At 43.8% G+C, this 21458-nt stretch overlaps 1 protein-coding gene across 11 annotated transcripts in view; it reads right to left on the reverse strand.

Annotated features, from left to right (window-relative positions):
* DCUN1D4 (defective in cullin neddylation 1 domain containing 4) overlaps positions 1-14989 on the reverse strand; it is a 37737-nt gene extending 22748 nt beyond the window's left edge. For 2 of the 11 annotated variants that reach the window (XM_075422007.1, XM_075422006.1), the window contains exons 1-3: positions 14890-14989; positions 6452-6522; positions 5475-5514 (exon numbers count right to left, since the gene is read on the reverse strand). In XM_075422007.1, the coding sequence (XP_075278122.1) occupies positions 5475-5514; positions 6452-6522; positions 14890-14914 (136 nt within the window). In that variant the 5' untranslated portion in view covers positions 14915-14989. Of the gene's footprint in view, positions 1-1542; positions 1719-5474; positions 5515-6451; positions 6523-14184; positions 14323-14889 lie in introns of those variants that run through there. The other 9 variants (XM_075422013.1, XM_075422011.1, XM_075422016.1 and 6 more) reach the window with 8 other exon arrangements.
* Positions 14990-21458: the final 6469 nt, after the last annotated feature.

The raw sequence follows: 21458 nt of genomic DNA on the forward strand, positions 1-21458 counted from the left end.
GTAACGACTGTGTCAGAACAATATACTTCTAGAAGCATTGTCCAGAATACATTAGAAAAGGAAATGAACAATAATAATATTTTTCACCTTCTCACCAATACTAGATGCACTTCGCAGTACGCCCAATGCATTTCTCTACCCAGATCAGAGAAACTAAGGAACCTGACCTGCTGAATGTCATTTGTTCCAACGGAGTACGCCTGCAAGTTAATGCTACTGCAAAACCGTATTCCCATAAGTTACTGAAAGTGGGATGCTTTACAGCTTTTTAGATCAAGTTGCTGAAGACTCTGTCAGAAAGTATTTTTTGAAAACCTGCACAAACTAGAAACGCTAAAGATGACAGCAGAACTTAACAGATGGCTAGAGACAGCCAAGAGACTCAGACACACACTAAACTTCATAAATGACAATGTGTGCTAATGAACACCTTGTTTTGGAAAATATGTATGTACTTGAGTGCAACCTGTAGCTATCTCATTCTTTTGAGAGCAATTTGATTGTTTTTAAATGCCTTTCTATTTAAAGACAACAACAACAAATCTATTTATGATGGCCACGGGCACTGGATGCTGGCAAAATGCAAGAAAAACTGCCAACCCCCCCCACAGGGTTTGATTGGGAACAAAAATATGCAAGGCCTCTGTGAGAAGCACAGCAAGAGATGAAAATAAAATAAAAATAAATGAAAATAAAACAGTTCTAGAACAGGAAAATCATTTTGTCTGCTCTGCAACCCCATTCAAACCAAAAAAATTTAACCCACAAATTCCTGTTTGAAGTCTTTTCCTCATTAAATGCTAGGACATTTTTAGGAAAATTGCTGAACTTGTTTTAAAGGCTTCAACTGATAACAGAATTCACCATAACTCAATTTCTCCAACAGCTCACACAAGAAACTTCTACCGTTTCTTGGTTTGAATGTGTCTAGTTGCAGCTCTCAAACTGACAGAAAAGGGAAGAAAAGAGATAGCTCAGAAATTGGTAAATGGCCATTAAATGCACATGTACTCCCCCCTCACGCACAAACATAGACACGCAGACACCAGGTGGACAAACACATTCTACATGCTGCCAGAGATTTAAGGTCCTAATAACTGAGGTTTGGACCAAGCCCTCACTACGTTTTAACTGCTGAATGATCTCTGAACTACTAGAAAACACTGCACAAGGATGTTACCTTAAAAGTATTTCCCGCTGTTAGTAGAATCAGAATATTGAATTGGAAGGGCAGTTATAATTTCCATGGAATAAACTCTGAAAGTTAAACCAGCAGCGTACTTCTATCTTTTATTCCCATATAAAGCTAAACACTATCAGAGTTTGGGGGTTTTTGTTTGTTTAAATTCTTGCAATTTCTTATTTTATAGTATAGCTCACTAAGTAGCATCAATATTAACCTTTCCTACACAGAGCTTTCCAATTCTAAATGTAATTTCTAGGCCTAGCCTTTCACAACCGATTTCACTTCTCAAAGGTCCGATCGAACAAGCATGCAGCTCCCTCTGACTTCATGCAAAGTTTGACAGGAACTTTACTTACCGAGTGCAGCTTCTCTGACGGGATTATCTTCCGAGTTTCTTACTCCTGGGTCTCAACTCAAGATTGGCAGAACCCTCCTAGTTCTCACTGTTTTTTTGACACTTGAAGCTAGCATTTGCAAGGTAGAGCCTCCAAATGGCTGCTGAATAGGCCACCATCAGCCAAAAGCCTGCCGAGTATAAATGTTGTTTGCCAAACGTTCTATTCAGGACTTCCAAATGTGCAGGAGACAAAGCTACCAAAGGGAAATATCAACTCAAGAGCTAAAATTCACCCTAAGAAATTTGCAACAATATGCAAGATAATCACCACAAGGGAGGGACACTCCTAGAATAGCAACAAAACCAGAACAAACAAACAAGAAGAAACAGAGGTCAATAAATAAGAATTCTACAAGCTGTGTCCCTACAGAAGTGGTTTACAGACATGTAATTTTCACCTTCTCTCTAGATAATGCCTGTGAATAATCCCGCTCTTCCGATGCTTAAGTAGAAGGATGTTGAAAGGAAAAATAATTAGAAACTGTGAGTGCTGAATCATTGGAAAGATATAGCTGCTAGCTTAATGATGCAACAAGACCACCACAAGCACAGTTAACAGTCGTAATTTTTCAGATACAAGATGAGAAAACTAAGATACTCATCGAAACGTCAAACAACTTGCAATCTTGTTGTAAAAGGAAAAATCGTCTTCTCTATCTTGAATTCCACGCTACAGAACTGCTTTGGACTCAAGCGGGTTTTCTTCTCTAAAACAACAAAAAAAATAGAGGCAAAACTAACATCCCCCCACCCCAAGCCTTCAAGAACAGCAATGAAGCCTTGCTTTTGTTGCAGACATTACCTCCTCCTTTCGAACGAGTCAGGTGACAACAGGAAGTGTACTTTTACTTTTAAAGACATTTTAGAATGGATAGGTAAGTCAGTCACAATTTAACAACCAAATCGTGACTTTAAGCTATCAACAACTTGCTAGATTTGTAGTTACGACACGAAAACAACTATTACCTCACATTCTAGAGAGAGAGTTTTCCAAGTCAATGCATATAGACACTAGAAGAACCAGAAATTGTTTACAGAATCTGAATGCCTGCTTTTCTCACCCCTGCAAACAGCTGGAAAGGCAAAGGCCCATGCCACGTTCGTAGCCTACCTTATTTTTCAGATACATACGCACGCTGGATGCTAACACATTTCATGAGACTGTAATCATTATAGGTGACTGGAACTTGAAAGCGAGGTTCTTCTTAGCTCCCAAATCACTGTAGGAATTTAAAAACTGCCACCCTCTAGCTCTTAGATATTTAAGATCAGAAAAGAAATCTGGCTAATACTTAGAAAACATGTAATTTGCTTCAAGTAATTTAGATGTCCAGTACATTTACTGTTAGCACAGAAACAACTGCTTTGAAATAAATGTAATGTGCATTAAAGGTTCATTATAAACATTAACCTAAAATTGAAATACTCAGGGTTTTTTTAAATAGCTTTTAGAAATCTCAGCCAAATTTAGAGATGCATTTATTAAGTCATCCCAAAAGCAGGGCCCACAATGTAGTAACATTAACCAGGACAGTTATGTCAGAAAACGAATAGTGATCTTTAAGGATAAGGCTTGCTCCAGAAGATTCACTGAAGGAAAAAAAAAAAAAAAACATCTCAAACCTAAAAAAACATCTTTAGATGGGTTTGGCAACACTCAAAGAATGTTTTGTGACAGTTATTAACATGGCTATCAAATGAGTTCTGGACATAGAATCTCAAATTCACAGCACCTACGCAGGTCTATAAATTGTGTAACAAAATTAATAGGTCTTGACATTTCTTAGTAAGCAGTCAGGAATATTGGAAAATAGAAGTTCCAAAAATTCAGGCGTATCAAAATTAAACAATTTGCAAAAATAATTCTTTTTAGATTGACATAAGGCTCTTCAGTAAAATGTTTCAGCAGTGTCGAGGCCCACACAAAATGGACATGGGAGACCTCACTGTATTATATTCACGACGGCCCAAATAGCTCCTTGCATGTGTATTTGTCCTCAAGTGAGGAAAAACGAGTGCACGTTTTGACTGAATTTGCCTGAAGTTACGCAAACGTTGGGGCTTCAGCTTCTTCTACAAGGAGACATAAAAGGTCAGAAGCATAAGAAATACTGGAAGGAAATGTGAAGATGAGGAGCCTGCCAGCATCAACCTCTGCTTTCGGTTCTCATTTCATACTTGTTCCTGGTTTGAAATGTTCTTTTACAACTACTGTGAAAAATTACACTCTTTACTGGGATACAGACTCATTCAACGGGCGTGTTTAAGCTCTTGAAACAGCTCAATTGGAACACCACAATGCAGGCAATAGGACAATGATGAGAGTCAGTATAAAGCAGTTTATCAAAACCAGTAACACGCTCAAACATCTTCCAACAGAGATAATGAGAGCTCTGAGGCTAATTTCTTATACTGACCTTTATGAGAGAAGTGCTAGGCGAGGGAAGCCAAATTCCAAACACCTTAAGCACACCTACTCTTACTGATTGATCCGTGACAGAAGGGGACTACTTCAATGCTTCGCTACAGATTTTTGTGATCAAAAGCAAACAAAGGCTATGGAATGTATTTTCATAGGGAAAATCAGCATGTATCTGTGTTTAGTCCGAGCACCTGGATCGCAAAGGGGAACAATCCAAATCTCCATCAGGAGACGGGAGAGAACATCAGTTCTAACCTAGGGACAAGAAGACCTCTGACTGCCCTGAACTACCTGCCGCCACCTCTTTTGCAGAGGTTTTTTCTTTACATGATCAGCTAACTTCCAAGTATCACATCACTAAGCACACTAAAGGAAGATATTTGATAAAAGCTTTTTGCAGCTAGGGTAAGACAGTTCAACTGTGAAACAAAGTCAGCTGCCACAGTATGAAGGAAGGTACACAAGCCCTACGAGAGCTCCATCCGATCCCACACAACGCAGCACTATGCATCTCTCCTCATTGCTTCAGGCTAAGAGTGTGCTAGATTTGTAAGCGTGTCCCAGAAATCTCCAGGAAGAGCTGACAGCTCTCTTCAGCGCTCACGGTAACATCAGCAAACACAGCCAGCACCTCAGGACAGAGAAAAACTTGGAGACAGATGGTAGGACAGATACGGTCAGTTTTAAAGAGTAGTTCTGCTGAGTGATCAGGGCTTGAAGCCAGGAAGTTATTTTCCTTTTTCCTTAGGTATCACGCCTGAAACACAAAAAGGAAGGAAGAACAAGAAATCAAGGAAGACGCCAGCTCGTAAGTAACAAGCACCAAAAGAGGTAATGAATGCTGCAAGATACCGAGTAACCAGGCACAAACGCTGACGGATCAAGAATGGCAGCGAGCTAGCACCAGGCACCCGAGATGAAGGCCTCGAAAAAGGATGACTTTTTATTGACCAGAAAACAGATCTGGACTAATAAATAGCCCTTAGACACTGAAACTCTGCACACGAAACGGGAACAACCCGCATGGAAACCGCTCGAGACAAAAGCGGTGTTGTTTGGAGCACAGCATTTAAACTCAGGCACAGGCGTCACAACAGCCACGAGAGGTCTTGCTTCTGCTCTGTTCTCACTAACGCTCTTTCAAGAGTCAAAACCCTGCAAGAACACGGATATTCTGCTAGTCTAACAGGTTGAGTCCAAGGAGTGAGAGAAGTTTTTCACCAGCTCTTCTAAAGTACTTAAACTAAGAAATCGTAAAAGGACAGATACTGCTGAAACCTGCGCGAGTCCTTCACGACTGGATAAATTAAAAGCACGTCTATTTTGAAGAAAACTTTAAAAAATCCTGGTACTTGTTTTCTAAAGCTCCGTTAGCTTTCTAAAATACAGTTTCCAATGTTAGAGAGACTTCTTTGACAAAGCATGCTTAAATAGATTCAATCTATTTCTACTACATCCCTATTCAATACCTGTCTGGTGATCGTCTTGACCAACGTCCTCTGTCAGATTCTGCAAGAGAGCAGGAAGGACACAGTTAAACAAGATGGTGATCTTCATTGTTCAGTAATGTTCTTAACCTTTATTTGACATTAACAGTCATCTTAATTACTTAAGGAGCATCTAGCTAAGACTGCAGAGCCTTTGTGTTTGCTGTTCGTATTTATGTAAAAAAATCACCCTTGCAAATTTATCTAAAAAGTTCAAGGCTAAAAAAAATTCAAAAACATTTTTCAAATTATTTGAAGATTATCAAAACCATATCAAACTGTTTCAAGAGTGGAAATAACTATCCATTGGATGGGGAATTTTGCATTGTTGCATTGAACAGTTACATTAATAAATGCAGCACTAGAACGACTGAATTTGCCATTTGCCACCGAAATGGCTTTCCTTAAGGATAAACACACATGCATGTTCTAAAGAAAACTGCTTAAAAACCAACTGAAATCTGGGAAATAAGTTATCCCCTTTTTCAGGCAGTACCTCTTCCACTAAGTTTTTACAAACAGAAGCCAGATTGGCATTTCCACCTATGGCTGCAATAAAACAAACAAACACGCAGCAAGCAAGCAGGGACACTCTTTAAAAAAAAACATCTTGTTTCACTCTTTGCCTGGTTGGAAGAGGGCAGCTTGCTCACTCAATGTGTCTTCCACAAGCACCGGAAGCAGTTGGGTAACGCTGATGATTACCGTTATTTGATCTACTGAGGAAAGCTGCTGTGAGGCAACGTCTGAATCCAGTGTTGCGGTGAAGGGCGCTCAACCCGGAGCACAATCTGTCACCTTTTACTGCTTATCTCCCGGCGGATTCAAAACCAACAGCGTCCCATACGAAAAAGCAGTCACAGTTTTTAAAAGTGTAATCACTTCATGATTTCAACCACCAAACGCTCTGGACTAAAGCCCTAGCTATTCTGCAAAATGAGAAAATGGCAAGTCATTACCAGCCTATTGAGGGTGTGGTAAATCTTGTGAATATTTGCCAGTGTTGATAGGTGAGAATTCAGTTGAAAATCTAGAGGGAGGGGAAAAAAGAAAAAGTTTTAAGCTCTCTGGTTTCCAGCTGTAGCAACCGAGATCTTCAGATGCTCCGGTCATTTAATAAAATCATCACACAACTATAAAATAAATGCCATCCCAACACTTTTTCAGCATCGACATTTTCAACACCGACTGGAATCAGTAAGTGAAGTCTGTAAAATATATCCTAAACGTGCATTTTTCTGAGGCATGGATGACCCTCAGCAAAACCGAACTTCAGCTGACTACAGAGAAGTACAAAATTATATTTTAAAAAATAAATATTTACAACTTTTTTCCTTTAAATTTGAAACCATTCTAATTTCCACGCTGTCCAGTCCTTCTGTTCCATCTATTCCAAAACCAATTTAAGTACCATGTAATATTCTAAAATAATTACTAAAAAATTCTAGTTTTTAAAAAAGATTATTTTATTAATGCACATGTACTTGCCTTCATACTAATTTCATTGCAAAACTAAGTGACTGGACTACACTTACACCACTGAAACACGACTTCTGTATGATGAACCAAAGGTCACAATACAGCAGCTGTTAAGACCAGAGCCAGTAAAACAGAAAATAAAATATTCTGACACTTCATGAAAGAAGCCACAGCATAGATGTTAGCTTTGCTTCCATGCTCCAAAAATAAAACAGAGTTTGCTTCAGATGCAAAAAAGTGACAAACTCATTTTTCTCTATTCTTTTAAATCCCCTGTTTTTACTAGAAACATGTCGAGGACAAAACTGGAAAATAAGTGATTTACAAAAAAGATCCACTGTGGTCCAGCCAGAGAGCGTGCAGACCAACAAGAATCTCGGAAGCTGGACACAGACCAGCCGACAGGGATCAAAGGCAGCCAGCTACTACTCAATATTTCCATTTAAACTACAAGTAAGTCAGCTACCCCACTAGGACTCGTACACAAACCCATTACAAGGAGAGACATGTACGGTGTGACAAGCAAAGTATTTCAAGCAAAATTCTTCTGTACATGAAAAGCTGTACGTGCCCAGTGTCACCACCCAGTTAACGCATTAAGGCATTTCACTGCGAGACATTTAATTTGGCTTCGCCCAGTAGCTGATACAAATAAGGTCAAAAACTCAATTCCCTCACTCCCATCCCTAGCATTTCAAATGCATGCTCTCAAAATACACTTCAGATGACCCAGAATCTACAGACAAACAAAAGTCAATATTAAATATCACATCCCCAAGGCAGCAAACCACGCTGCTGTGGAGTTAAGGAGTGGATCTGAAGGAAGTGCCTGCTCCAAGTGTACTTGCTACACAAACGGTTATGGAATTCTCTTGTCACAGTGAATACAAAAACAAAACAAAAAAAAGATACCGTTAGGAATCATACATTTTATTTATTATGTTAGCTAGAGAGCTGCATTTCACTAACTGCTACCTATTTCTTATTGTCCCCAACCCACCACCACAGCAACACAATTTCTGTAAGTCAGCAGCGCCAAAGATGGAGTTTCCAAATTTCGATATCTATATGAAGTCAAAGATAATCCAGACCTTCTTACCAAGATAGGATAGGAAGATCTTGCATCTGGAACAGGTGGCTAGATTTCTTCCTGCATTAAATGCTCTATAAAGTTCCATATTTGCTAGTCAAACCACACTAATCAGAACCATTCCACAAAAAAAACAACACCAAGTTTCTTAAGTCAACCTTCAACTCAACATAAAGGAATTAAAAAAACAAAGAAGGTGGGGGACACAAGACACATAAAAGCCTTTCTGACAAGGGCAAGATTAAAAGGTAAGATTTATTTTGTTAAGTGCCAGACCACAGTAAGCTTTCTGGAATATGAATTTTAAAATTCCCCTTGTTGCTCAGCCTGGAGTCTACAAAGAACATGAGTCTTTAGAGAAACCAGCTATACCTGGAGGTAACAAGCTGAGAACACTGAGCAAATATTTTACTCTAATATTAAACAATAATTTTAGATGGTACTCTTAAAAACAATAGAAAAATTATTTTTAAATTAAGATTATATATATTAGGTATTGCCTTTGAAATAAAACATTCCTAGGGACTTCGAAACGCATCATTCATACCTGTATGTTTCACACATCCACTGGAAATATCCTTAGAATTTTAAGCTGTTACTTCAAAAATACGTTATTCTGATGGCCTTCGAGGGGTTGCACAAATGCAATGGAATGTTTGCCAAGACTTTAAGAGGTGCATGTCAAACAAGCATATGTATTTTGTTGATTAAATAATTTCTCATGCAGATGTTAGCTTATCTTTAGCAAGGATTGAACCAATGGAAATTCCAAATGGCATTAAAAACTTTGCAATAATTCAGAATGCAACAGCTAAAGAAAAAAATCTGAGTAAAAGAACTGTAAATCCAGAATCTGGAAAGGAAAGAAATGCCAGAGCCAATCTAATATCATGGAATTTAAACTTTGCGTGCATTATCACTAACACTTAAGTGTTAAAGTTTGGGTTAGTCAATTAGTCACAATCATACGCAATTTATATGTAAAATGCAAACAGTTTAAAAATACCTTTTCAAATATTATAGATTAAGCTCTACACTATGGACCTGACAGTTATGGACAGGCAAAAAAAGCAACAGCCAGCTGGGCTTGCTTCTGTAATAAACTAGACAAAAATCGCTCTACACCCCCTCAATGAAAGTGAACATATGAAATGCAATGAACAAACAAAAAAATGCAATATATCTTAAATATAAGCAAATGACACAGGTGAACTTGAATACTTTCCTATCTGAAATGAAAAAAACTTTACAGGTTAAGTTTTTTATAGAAGGGAACAATGTGTTGCTAAACTATTTAAACTAAACCACAAATGAATACCTCAAAAAAAAAAGTCTTTTTGCCTACGCGCCTACTCACACATAAACACATACCTGCCTGAACGAAAACTTTAACTTAGTTCCTGCTGTCAAAATCATTGCTTTCAAGCTTGGAAAAAACATGGCTGCAGGGTGCACTACAATCTACTGAAAACCTAGTGAAAAATCAGCACCATACTAAACCACATCAAGCAGCTGACTCCAAGTTTCCTACAAAAGCTTCTAGATTATTTCTCTGAGCAAACAGAAAATCTGCACAAAATCTCACAGCAACAGTAGGTCTAAAAATATTTATCCTAGGCAGACATGCCATAGAAATGCTACAGATACAAATCTGTATTAACAGTTCAGTACGGAAGTAGTGATTTTTATTACTGCTAAGATACATCTGACTAAGTACAAATATCATGGGTAACTTTCTGTAACCTTCTCAGAAAAAAATTACATAGAAAACACATACTGGGCAGACTCCTTCCTAAAAATTAAAATGGAATGTTTATGCTTCTACTTTTATTTAATTGGTTTCCTTGGTTTCAAATAACGAAACTGGAGAAAACTTGCAGTAGTACTGGAAATAACAGTTCAAAGTATTGTCTTCTTAAATAGTTTTAAATAAACTTTACTTGTCCAAGAAGAATCATTTAATCTTCTACAAACTACAGCATTTCATGCTCTGTAGTCTGCTTACAGAATCACCCTAGCAGGGAGACAATTTATATTGGTTAATGAACTTAGAAGTTCAGATCTGAAACAGACATTTGGTGAAAGCCTTCAGTCCTGATGTTCAGGCAGCAGAAATTCCGTATTCATTACTGAATGCAGAACAAGTTTTCTCTTCTTTTACACAAACCCACCACGACACACCTAAAAAGCGCGATTCCCAAACTGCAGCAGAGAGCAGCTAGGAGCTGACCCTGCGTCCTTGTCCAAGAAATCCCGCTCCGGGGTGTCCACAGCCGACCCCATGCCAGCCAGGCAGCCGCTCCCAGCAAGCACGCGGGCAAGAGAAGGCACGCAGGAACAGCCTTGAAATTAGGGTCTCCCTTCATCTGGTGGGGTTGATGGCATGATTCACAAAGAAAGGAAAATAGAAGGGAATTCCAGCCTGGACAGCGAGGACAGGCAATTAAATGGCAAGCGAGGCGAGACGATCTGTCCTAGCTTGAGGAGCAACAGGACCTCGGCGTTCGAGCTGCCCAAGGCTTCTCCCGCACCAAGCTCAGAGCCACTGCCGATGCCGGCAGTATCCAAACCCACAGCTGTGAATCTGCGTACCTTTTCCAAACACAACAGCCTAAAACGTTCTGAAGCAAAACACAGAGTGATTTAAGCTATTAATAAAAAAAAAAAGCCTATAAAAAACCTCCAAACAACAAAATGTGGTTGAAATGAAAACACAGTAAAAAAACCACTTCTCATTTGCAGGTAAACATTCACATTCAACTCTAACATTTGGTATTACCACATGTAAACAGTCACTCACTCTACCTGCAACAAAATATTTAACATTACTGCACGCTACATAGATAGGGAAAAGCACTGATTTTTTTTCCCCAAAAAGGAATAAATCCTTATTTTACCTAGGTATTTAAAAAGTACCCCAATCTGAAGGCTTCTTTACAAAAAGAGCTACTGCAGTTTAAAGTTCGCTGAGAATTTTAGAGCAATTTAAGCAGTGCAAAAGTTGTGTAGCTGTTAGTTTGAATGCACTTCTATTTACCTTAAACAGATTCTGAAAAAATAAGAGCCATGCTAACAAACATATAGGTTAAAAAAAACCCTGCACACTGGCTGCTGGGGGTTTTCAAGGTTTGTTGTGGTTGGCGGGGGGAGGTGGTTTTAGTTGGGTGTTTTGTTTCTTTTTTTATAGAAAAGACCTAATACTAAGTGTATTTCTGGTGCAAATCCTCTGCTTCTGTTGCTGCAAATAGCACTTGTGTAGCCACTAAATGTATGTGATTAGCATTCCTAACGGAGATTCTTGCCAGAATATAACAAAGCTGGAGTGACCAGCCGCAGTTGGAAAAGACTGAGTAACAGCAGTGGATAACTCGAGCTCATTTAAATCTATTTCTAAAGCATGTTTTACCAAATCAAACAGCATTTCAGTGATTTTGCGTCACTCGGGCTGTAAACAGGCTTTTTTTTTTTTTTCAGCCTACAATTCAAGAACATAGGAAACTGAGCTGCAAAGCATGTAACCCAGAACCAGTTTTACACCCATTTGATGCAAAGTGTTCATCGAGTCTTAACTCTTACTCTGCCATCAAATTATTTAAAAAAAAACCACAACTGTCAGTGAGTTAATGTTGCATCATCGGCCGCTACAGCCTGAGAGTTCTTTGCTAGCACCACTCAACTCCATGCCAGATCAGGCGTCACCTGCCACCCTACAAAGGGCATAAAGCTGCTAAAAACCTTGCGTCTCGCTCTCCAGCGAATTCAGCCGCAACGCAACCCCGTCAAGTACCACGTCGCGGTCTGCAGCAGCCCAGGAGCAGCTACGCCTGCCGAGAGCGTTACTGGTCCCCAGCCGCTGGCTTCCCCCGCTCGGTCAAAAGTTATGGACCTGCAGGTCACTGGGGCCTTCCCTCAGCCACTCCAGGCAAAAAGCAGCTGCGTCAGGTTAGGCAACGTCAGTGGTAAGGGCTAACCCAGACACGTCTGACCGAGTGCATGAGAGAATCATAGAACCACTAAGGTTGGAAAAGACCTCGAAGATCATCAAGTCCAACCATCAACCCAACACCCCCATGCCTGCTAAACCATGTCCTGAAGTGCCACATCTACACGGTTTTTGAACCCCTCCAGGGATGGGGACTCCACCATCTCCCTGGGCAGCCTGGTCCAACACCTGACCACTCTTTCAGTGAAGAAATTTTTCCTAATATCCAACCTGAATCTCCCCTGATGCAACTTGAGGCCATTGCTTCTCATCCTATCGCTAGTTTCTTGGGAGAAGAGACCAACCCCCGCCTCACTACACCCTCCTTTCAGGTAGTTGTAGAGAGCGATAAGGTCCTCCCTCAGCCTCCTCTTCTCCAGACTGAACAGCCCCAGCTCCCTCAGCCACTCCTCATCAGACTTGTTCTCCAGACCCCTTCCCAGCCTCGCTGCCCTTCTCTGGACACGCTCCAGCCCCTCCATGTCCTTCTTGTAGTGAGGGGCCCAACGCTGCACACAGCACTCCAGAGTGCTCCTACAAACCGGTTCACAGCGGAGCAGGGGAAGCAGTCATCGACGGCTAACGGGCAGCAACGAGCAGCTGCAGCTCAGAGTCCCACAGCGTTCGCAGCCACACATCTGCATGGAGCCACACAGCTCCGTGTGTCACACCAGCTGTTCCCCAGGCCAACCTGAAGCCTCGCAGCTCTAATAATATAGACATACACACACACAAAAATGTGTGCATACATACATATACACACACAACTCTCTCTATAAAAAATTCTGAGCAATCCGGTAGTTATTTCTATGTCTTTGTGACCCAGAAGTAGAAATTCCGCTCAACCTCAGACCTATGATTTCATATAAAACAAGTTAATTGGACGGTGTAAGAAAAATGCTGGCACAATTAAAATAAGGATTGTTAGTAGTCTCACGGTAGAAGAAATAAGCACACTATGAAATGCTCTATATTTAAATTGGATACAAGAGTTGTACATTTTCATGGGATGTACTGTACTTCCTAGTGCAATGCTTCTTGGCAAGCACAGGCCAGACAAATTAAGCAAGCTTTCCTCTTCTGCTTGAAGACACAAACAAAACTAGGAACTCATGCTTTGGAAAAACCCAAAGTCTTTGTTTTCAGTATCTCCAAAGCGAGGAGGGGAAAAAAAGTAAAGAAAATACAGGATTAATAATTCACTTAAAGTTAGCACAAAAACTACTCAAAACCAAATTTAAATCAAGTGTTGAAATCACACAAATGAAATCTCCTCCAGATACAAAGGAACGAAGAGCAGCAGCGAGAGGAGGATGGTTTACTTGTCTAACCCAGCTCACTGCACGGCCTTGCACAGAGAAGACATTTCCAATTATAGTGACTGGAGCTGCAAGAGGCTTCTCAGCAAACGTTTGCAACGGAAAAAAGGAAAGTTGATGTTTCTCATGGAATGGGAAAGGTGTACCTTCAGTCTCCGAAACCAAAATTGAGGCTGAGCAAAAAGGTATTAATGGAGCTTATATCATGAGAACAGAGAAGAACCTACGCAGGATCAAAAGGAAGGCTCAGAAGAAATGTACGGTCAAGAAACAATCATGAGCCAACTTCTGTATGTGTAAAGATATGTTACCGACACCTCTTGTTTCAAGCATTTAAATCAACAAGGAAAAAAAACAACTACTATGAAGCAGATAATGAAGTAAATTAATTTAGGAAAACATTCCTGTTTAAAATAACACATCTACAAGGCCATGAACTGCCAAAAAGAAAAAAAAAAATAGTATTGAGATGGACGATTCGATCATTCCAAGGGACATTTTTAAAGAGAAGCCAGCTGAAGGCTGAGAAACAGCATTCTTGTTTTCTGCAGAGAAATTAAGAAAAAAAAAAAAAAAAAATCAGTACATAGGCTTCAGCACCCGACAGGAGGGAGCACTGGAACGTCTGCAACCGCAGCTTAGGTGCGCGTCGCGAAGACCTGGCACCTTTCTTGGGGCAGGGCACCGGACAGGGAGAGCGAGCAGAAGGCATTTTCTCGAATCGTTACCCTTCCATTTCCAACACCGGGCGCTTCTTCGTGCTTTAATGGCAGCCGTCGCCACCGACGCCTCCCGACCCGCAAATACAACGGGAAAACAAACCCAGGAGCACTGAAGGGACTGCGTAACCTTGCCAGAGAGCGCCTTCGCCGGGCCTGCCGCCGCCTGCCTTCTGGCTTCCAGAAAACCCGGGCCTCACGCAGCGCCTCTCCCCCCGCAACCGCTCCCGGGGCTTTGTCCCAAATGCCAAGGGCGCCGTTCGTTAACGCTCCCATCTCCCTCCTTTCCCCCCCGCCACCAGCGCGTCCCGAAGCCGCAACTCCTCACGCAGCCGGTGCCCGGCTCCGGGGGGGCCTCTCCCGGAGCCCCCCAAAGCGGGTGCGGACCCCCCCGCACCGCAGGGACAAAGCGCGCCCCCCCCCTCCCCTCAGGCCGCCTCCTGCCCCGCGGGGGACCGCGCTGCCGCAGTGCCTGCTGGGAGTTGTAGTCCCCCAACCCCCCCCCACCGGCCGCCGAGACTCCGCCTCTCCCCGCGGCCCCCGCAGCCCGTTCCTCCCGCACCGGCCCGGTGGAATCCGCCTCACACCCCCACCCCTCGCCGAGGCGAGGCCGCCGGCGCAGCCCCGGCTCCCTCACAGCCAGCCCCAAGGATCGGCCGCGGCCTCGCCCGCCGGTGAGCCGCGGCGGGGAAACTGCGTCACACCGACGCCCCCCCCCCTTCGCTCCCCACCCCCGCCGTCACCGGGAGCCCCCGCGGCGGGGGGGGGGGAGGGGGGTGCGGCCCGGCGCGGCCTCGCCGCTACTCACTGACAGCAGCGGCATCCGAGTGCATTTTCGTGAGGCGGCGCGCACCCCGGCCCGGCTCCCTCTGCCCCTCTCCCAATCACAGAGCACAAGCGCGGACGCCTCGCCCGCCCCGCCCACCGGCGGCGCCCATTGGCTCGGGTTGCCCTGAGAGGCCGCGCGTCCCGCTTTCCTACTGCGGGAGGCTCCTGCCATTCTCACTCTGCCTGCCCCGCACCGCCTTCCTCGCCGGCTCCCGGCCTCCTATTGGGCCGAAGGCTGAGCCGACCCCGCCCCCCCTTCACTCCGACTGGGCTTTGCCGGTGCCACTTTTCCCCGGCCTCGAAAGCGCGTGCAAAGAACACCACTTTGTGTCACCCGCGGCTCCGATTGGCTACGGAGCCCAAGGGCCGCGCCCACGCCCTGACCCCATTGGGTAAGCGGGGGAAGAGGGCGGGCCCGCCGAGGCTGACACTCCCCGCAGAGGGCCGGCGGCTGGGCCAGGGGGCGTGGGTGCTGTCCGGCTGTATCTGAAGCCACTGGGGCCTAAGGAAAGGTGCCCTGGCTGCCGAGAAGGCCAATGGGAGCCTGGGGTGCATGAGGAGGAGTCATGGCCAGCAGGTCGAGGGAGGTTCTCCTCCCCCTCTGCTCTGCCCTGGGGAGGCCCCCTCTGCAGTGCTGTGTCCAGTTCTGGGCTCCCCAGTTCCAGAAAGATGAGGAGCTACTGGAGAGAGTCCAGCGGAGGGCTACGAGGATGAGGAGGGGACTGGAGCATCTCTCCTACGAGGAGAGGCTGAGGGAGCTGGGCTTGTTCAGCCTGGAGAAGAGAAGGCTGAGAGGGGACCTTAGAAATGCCTCTAAATATCTGCAGGGTGGGGGTCAGGAGGACGGGGCCAGACTCTTTCCAGTGGTGCCCAGCAACAGGACAAGGGGCAATGGGCACAAACTGAAGCAGAGGAAGCTCCAGCTGAAGATGAGGAAGAACTTCTTCCCTCTGAGGGTGACGGAGCCCTGGCCCAGGCTGCCCAGAGGGACTGTGGAGTCTCCTTCTCTGGAGATATTCCAGACCCTCCTGGACGCGGTGCTGTGCAGCCTGCTCTGGGTGACCCTGCTTGGGCAGGGGGTTGGGCTGGGTGACCCACAGAGGGCCCTGCCAACCCTGACCAGTCTGTGATTCCGTGTTTCTGTGAACGGGGGAACGTACGCTTCAGCCAGAAAAGATCTGCCCCGTGACAAGGCCCGTTACAACACGCACCCTCGTCCCGATCTCAGGAAGGTAGAAATGTCCCCTTTGTTACCACCAGTTGTAAACCACCGCGCAAGTCTCCAGGCTGGCAGGTGTTATGAAATCACACCCGTATTTTCTTTCTGAAGCCCCAGTTTACAAAACGCAGAAATACTTTGACACAGAGCAGATCGATCAGGCCGTGGGTGACGGAGCATCGGCTCAGGGACAGCTTCTGCCGTTCCAGCACCAGCCTCTCAACCCTCGCCCTCCTGACATCCTTTCTTTTGCACCCGTGCAACCATTCAGCTAGACAGCAAAATAGATCAATGAGCAGCATCTCCCAAAAGCAAAAAACCCCAAAACAAAGGAAAAAAAAAACCCTCAACACTTTTTTTGGCTTTGTTCGTTTGTTTTCCCAGCCAGGTGAAATATCCTGATCTGGCTCGCTACACCTACGTGTAAATGCTCCCATCGACAGGCAGGAGAGGAATCACAAGCCACAAAGCGGCAGGAAACGCGTCACTGCTAGATCAAACTTGAAATTGCAACCCTTTCTTTAAAAAACAAAAATGGAGAAAGACTGTCCTTGTTTGTGTTGCGTTTTTTAATTGATAGCTAAAATGGCAACTGCATAAAAAAGCAGCACAGACCGTGAAAAACACTGGCTAACAGGAGAAATGGGAGCCATTCACTTCGTTTTATCTTCTCCACTATCGGAAACACAGTGTAGAAGGGGTCTCTGAGAAAGAGGGTCCCCTCTCTTTCCAAAGGGTATCGACTCCATATTGCTAAGGCCACTGCGTCTCTCAGACACCTTTGTTCATCTTGCTTTGCTTAGAAACAAGCTCGAAAGTCAATTTAAGGCACCAAAATCACAACACATTATGTGTTTTACAAGTCAGAAAGGGAAGAGAATGATACTGAAAATAAACACATTAGCAAAGTGGAATTTGCTGGACAAAGCAGATCAAGCAGCGACGAAGCAGAGCACAGGGCACTGTCAGAGAAGAAGCCAATGGTCTACCAGCAGCCCAGCAATCACAGTTCTAAATCATCTGCAGATACGAAAAAGTAACTGATACCCAAGTCACGGCAAACAGCTTTACGTCATGCTTCTGGAAAGGTTCTTCACCCTCCGCGTCGCAGTGAAACACCTCCACTGCGCGTTATTCTTGCGTGGCACCAGCAGAACAGTACTGATGGGAGATGAAAGAGGACCTCAGGTGGCAGAAAGGAGCAGCTGCAGTTTATATAACTGCTGTCGAACCACTCCTCATGGAGTAATTCCGCTCATTTTAATTTCCCTGTCCCACGGACTCACGCTACGCTCCTTGCTTAAATGAAAACGTTTGGTTTGTTACGCTTGCACCACAGATGTTTGACTGACTCTGAGGGTCCTTTTGTAACACCCTGCAAACAAATGGAATTTTACATACGTGAGAATAAACATATTTCAGGGCTGCTGGTAGCTCATATTTAAATCCTTAAATTGGATTTATAGGGGTTTTTTCAGCTTCAGCTCAAAAAAAAACAAAGAAACAGAAAAATCCTGCTTAATTCATAATTACAGAATCACAGAATCCCAGCATGGTCAGGGTTGGCAGGGACCTCTGGGGGTCACCCAGCCCAACCCCCTGCCCAAGCAGGGTCACCCACAGCAGGCTGCACAGCACCGCGTCCAGGCGGGGCTGGAATATCTCCAGAGAAGGAGACTCCACAGCCTCCCTGGGCAGCCTGGGCCAGGGCTCCATCACCCTCAGAGGGAAGAAGTTCTTCCTTGGGTTCAGCTGGAGCTTCCTCTGCTTCAGTTTGTGCCCATTGCCCCTTGTCCTGTCGCTGGGCACCACTGGAAAGAGTCTGGCTGCGTCCTCCTGACACCCACCCTGCAGATATTTATAAGCATTTATAAGGTCCCCAGCTGGGAAGCTCTAAGCAGCCAAGCTTGAGATTGCAGCTCAGAATTTCTGCCTGCACCCTGGAGGTGCATCAAAACACCCAGCACCTTCGTCCGGGGCCACAAAGCTCCCTCGCTGTCAGCAGAGGACGCCAAGCATTTTCGGCCTTCTGTTTCAGCAAGACATGTGGGAGCAGGTCACCCACACACGCTGCACCCAACTTTTTTCAATAACACCAACTCCAGTTCAAGACCAAAGGCCGTGCCCAAATTTTGTCTCATTAGCATGCAGCTGCAACACTGTTTTTGCAAACTGGAAATGAAAATTTCGGGTCCTCGTTAGCCCAAGGGGTTTGAACTGCAGCTCCCAGGTTTCAGAGTACAATTACTCTCAGAAGTTGCTCTCTTACATGTTACCTAGAGTCCTTCCTTCTTATTCAGATACACACTGGCAGGCTCCTGAGGTACTGCTGTCTCTTCCTGCATATCCCTAGAACTTTAACTGACCTGCACAGAACGTCAGAGAGGATGGAATTAGGAGTACAATGGAATACATATTATTTAGAAGTCATATATATATTATCTAGACCTTTTATCACCAGAATAAGATCAAACCTTTAGAAAATAATGTCTGTTTTATACATTGGGTCTTTTCATGCCGTCCCTGAATGCGTAGTTACAGATACCCACAAACTTTTTCTTTCCTAACGTACTATCTTATGCAAGCTGAGATGAAGAGAGTATGATTAGAAACAGCAAGATTAGTCACACGGCCCTGCAGCAGGGCCTGTTCTAGCACATTTCTTTCGTAGTTTGAAGCATCGTGATTACAACCGAGAGATGTACCGCACGTTTTTCTAAACCCATCAGATACAGGGGATTAGATCAATGTGCAGATTGAAGGACAAATCAAGTGTAGTTTTAGATTCCCAGTTCTAACCACAGTAGTAGAAGCAGTATACAAACAGTTCATGTCACAGGTTTTCTTAGTTGTTCTGACAAAATAACACAAATGTCAACCAATAGTTGCTACTCATGACCTTTGCATAGAGTGTTTTCTGATATTGGGCATTATGAGACGTGGATCCACACCAGCTAAATTACACCAGCTACTCAGAAGAAGAGAATATTCAAACTTTAGATTTTGTCAATGGCTATGTGTACGTTTCTAATGGGGTGGACATCTCTAAATCCTGTGAAAATCCATCCAAGTATGCTCACAGACTTTGAAGATTACACACAGAGATGACATACAGTCTGATCTGTTACACAAGGCACGCTTTGGTGTCTGACTTCTTGAAAAATACCCTGATTCTGTTTTTTAATTGTTAAAAAAATAAAGGGTTTTTCAAGCTTTTTATGTTTATGAGCATCATTTCCTGCATCTCACACGAATAAACTGCTCACATTACAAGGGATTTGCAGAGTCAGCCTGTGGAGAAATGTTAAGTGATGTGGCAAGATAATGTTACGGTTTGCACAGGCTATGGAAAGGCAAACCTGTGGCTGGGCGTGCGTCAGCGCTAGCATGAGAGCGTGCTGTGAAGAAGCGAGGATGCTCAGAGCCACGGTGCAACGCTGGTGCCAGCTGCTGTTGCAGGCTGAGAACAGGGAGTGACAGGGGCTACTGCTTTTTGCAGAAGAAAATTGCTGAAAGCACAAGAAAGTCACTCCCATCACTCCGAAACCGAATTTACCCGGTGCTGCTGGAGAGTCACACAGAGAACAAGTCCAGAGGATCTCAAATCCCTCCTGAAGGATATCTAAACTGGTATGTTTAATCAGACTTCCTTGGGCTTGTAAAGACAAACACAGCACCTCTAGGTGAGAAGTAAATTAGTTCAACAATGGATGGTTAATTGTAGCTAACGAAGTCAGGCTTTCTAACACCGTCTGAGATGAAGTTGTGGTGGCTATGTATCCCTCAAGTGCCTTTCAAATATCCTCTGTCCATGAAGACCAGTGAAGTGTTTTACTGTCAGATGCACAGTCCTAAAAACAAGGGAGGACCAGGATAAAGCAACAAGCTCGGTGATGGCAGCAGTTACCTGACTCCATAGAACAAGAAACCCTGGGTAAAGACACATCCTGTATTTGCTTACACAGAGAAACAATAAAACTGAGTATGCACAAGTTGTTCTCAAAAGCACATGGTGGAGAATGAGAGGGAGAAAAAAAACCCCATCTCTTTCCTGGAATGTATCCTATTCCTTTCAGTTACAGTATGTTGAGGCATTACTGGAAAGACACACAGTACAACTAAATACTAACATCACAAATGTGGCTTCCAAGTTGAGAGGGTCATTGAAGTAAACCATCTGAAACATTTCTCACAAGCCCCAAACTTCCTTTGGCCAACACTGAAGATGTCCTCCCTGTTTAAGGGAAGCTCTGCGCATACACTGAAGGATCAGGAGTTAAACACAAAAGATGTCGCCAAAAGACCCCGAGAAAACATGTTTTACATTGTGTTACGTGTGTTACATAGTAGGTAGTTCACTGCCTAGGTCAAAAAAGTCCCACTTCTATTTAGTGCCACTACAATGTTTAGTGCTAGCAAAGGAACAATGCCTTTTTCTTTGTTTTATTATGGTTAATTCTAAATACAAATGACAATCAATTTTTTTCCCTTCTCAGAACCCTTGTCATGTTTAGCATGATTTTTTTTTAATTTTTCTGCAGTGTGTTCACTTCAGTGCCTTGTAGCAATAACTATTCAGAGGTACTTTTCCCTTGGTAAAAGCACTGAAGTGGCTAATGTCTTGTTAAAAAAAAAGCCTATAAAATTCACAGCCTTTTCTCCAATATTATGAACATCAATCATCTGCAAATTGTTCTGATAAAACTCCTTTAAGAATAAAAAGTGGCATAGCAGCAAACGTAAATACTGTTTCAGTAAGTAAAAATGCACACACTTCGAACACACAGTCTCTGCATCTCCCACGAAGAAACACACTAGGCCCATTCCTTTTTTGAAAAATCTAAGGCCAACCTTTTTATTGCAGTAGCGGCAGGACTACAAAGTGCAGCATATATCAACAGGTTACCTGGCACTACCACATTACTTTGCTTTGCCTCAGCCATCAAAATTGTGGAAGCCAGGTGAAACTCCTTGCTCACGACTGTCCCAGTGAGCTGCCAGGAGAGGAAAGGGGTCCTATCTACACCCAAAATTCAACTCTGAAACAGCACAGTATAGGGTACCTCTGAAAAAGTTGAAGAAGTGATTGCCAAAGTGAATTCCCACCCTTGCTTTGCTGCATACAAAGCAGGTACCTGGCCCAGGCAGACACTGGTTTATCAAAATGGATGCGTCTTCCCTCTCTTCCAGCGATGTCAACTCGTTGAAGAGTCACCAGTTGTTACACAGACTTTCACAGTGCTACGTGGCACGGGAGCTGCTCATCCTTAAACGATGTGGTCTTTTTTGCCACTAATTCCATTTCAAGCAACAAACCTTTCTTGTCGGTC

The sequence above is a fragment of the Opisthocomus hoazin genome, chromosome 5, assembly GCF_030867145.1.
Source record: "Opisthocomus hoazin isolate bOpiHoa1 chromosome 5, bOpiHoa1.hap1, whole genome shotgun sequence".
NCBI classification, from domain to species: Eukaryota; Metazoa; Chordata; class Aves; order Opisthocomiformes; family Opisthocomidae; genus Opisthocomus; species Opisthocomus hoazin.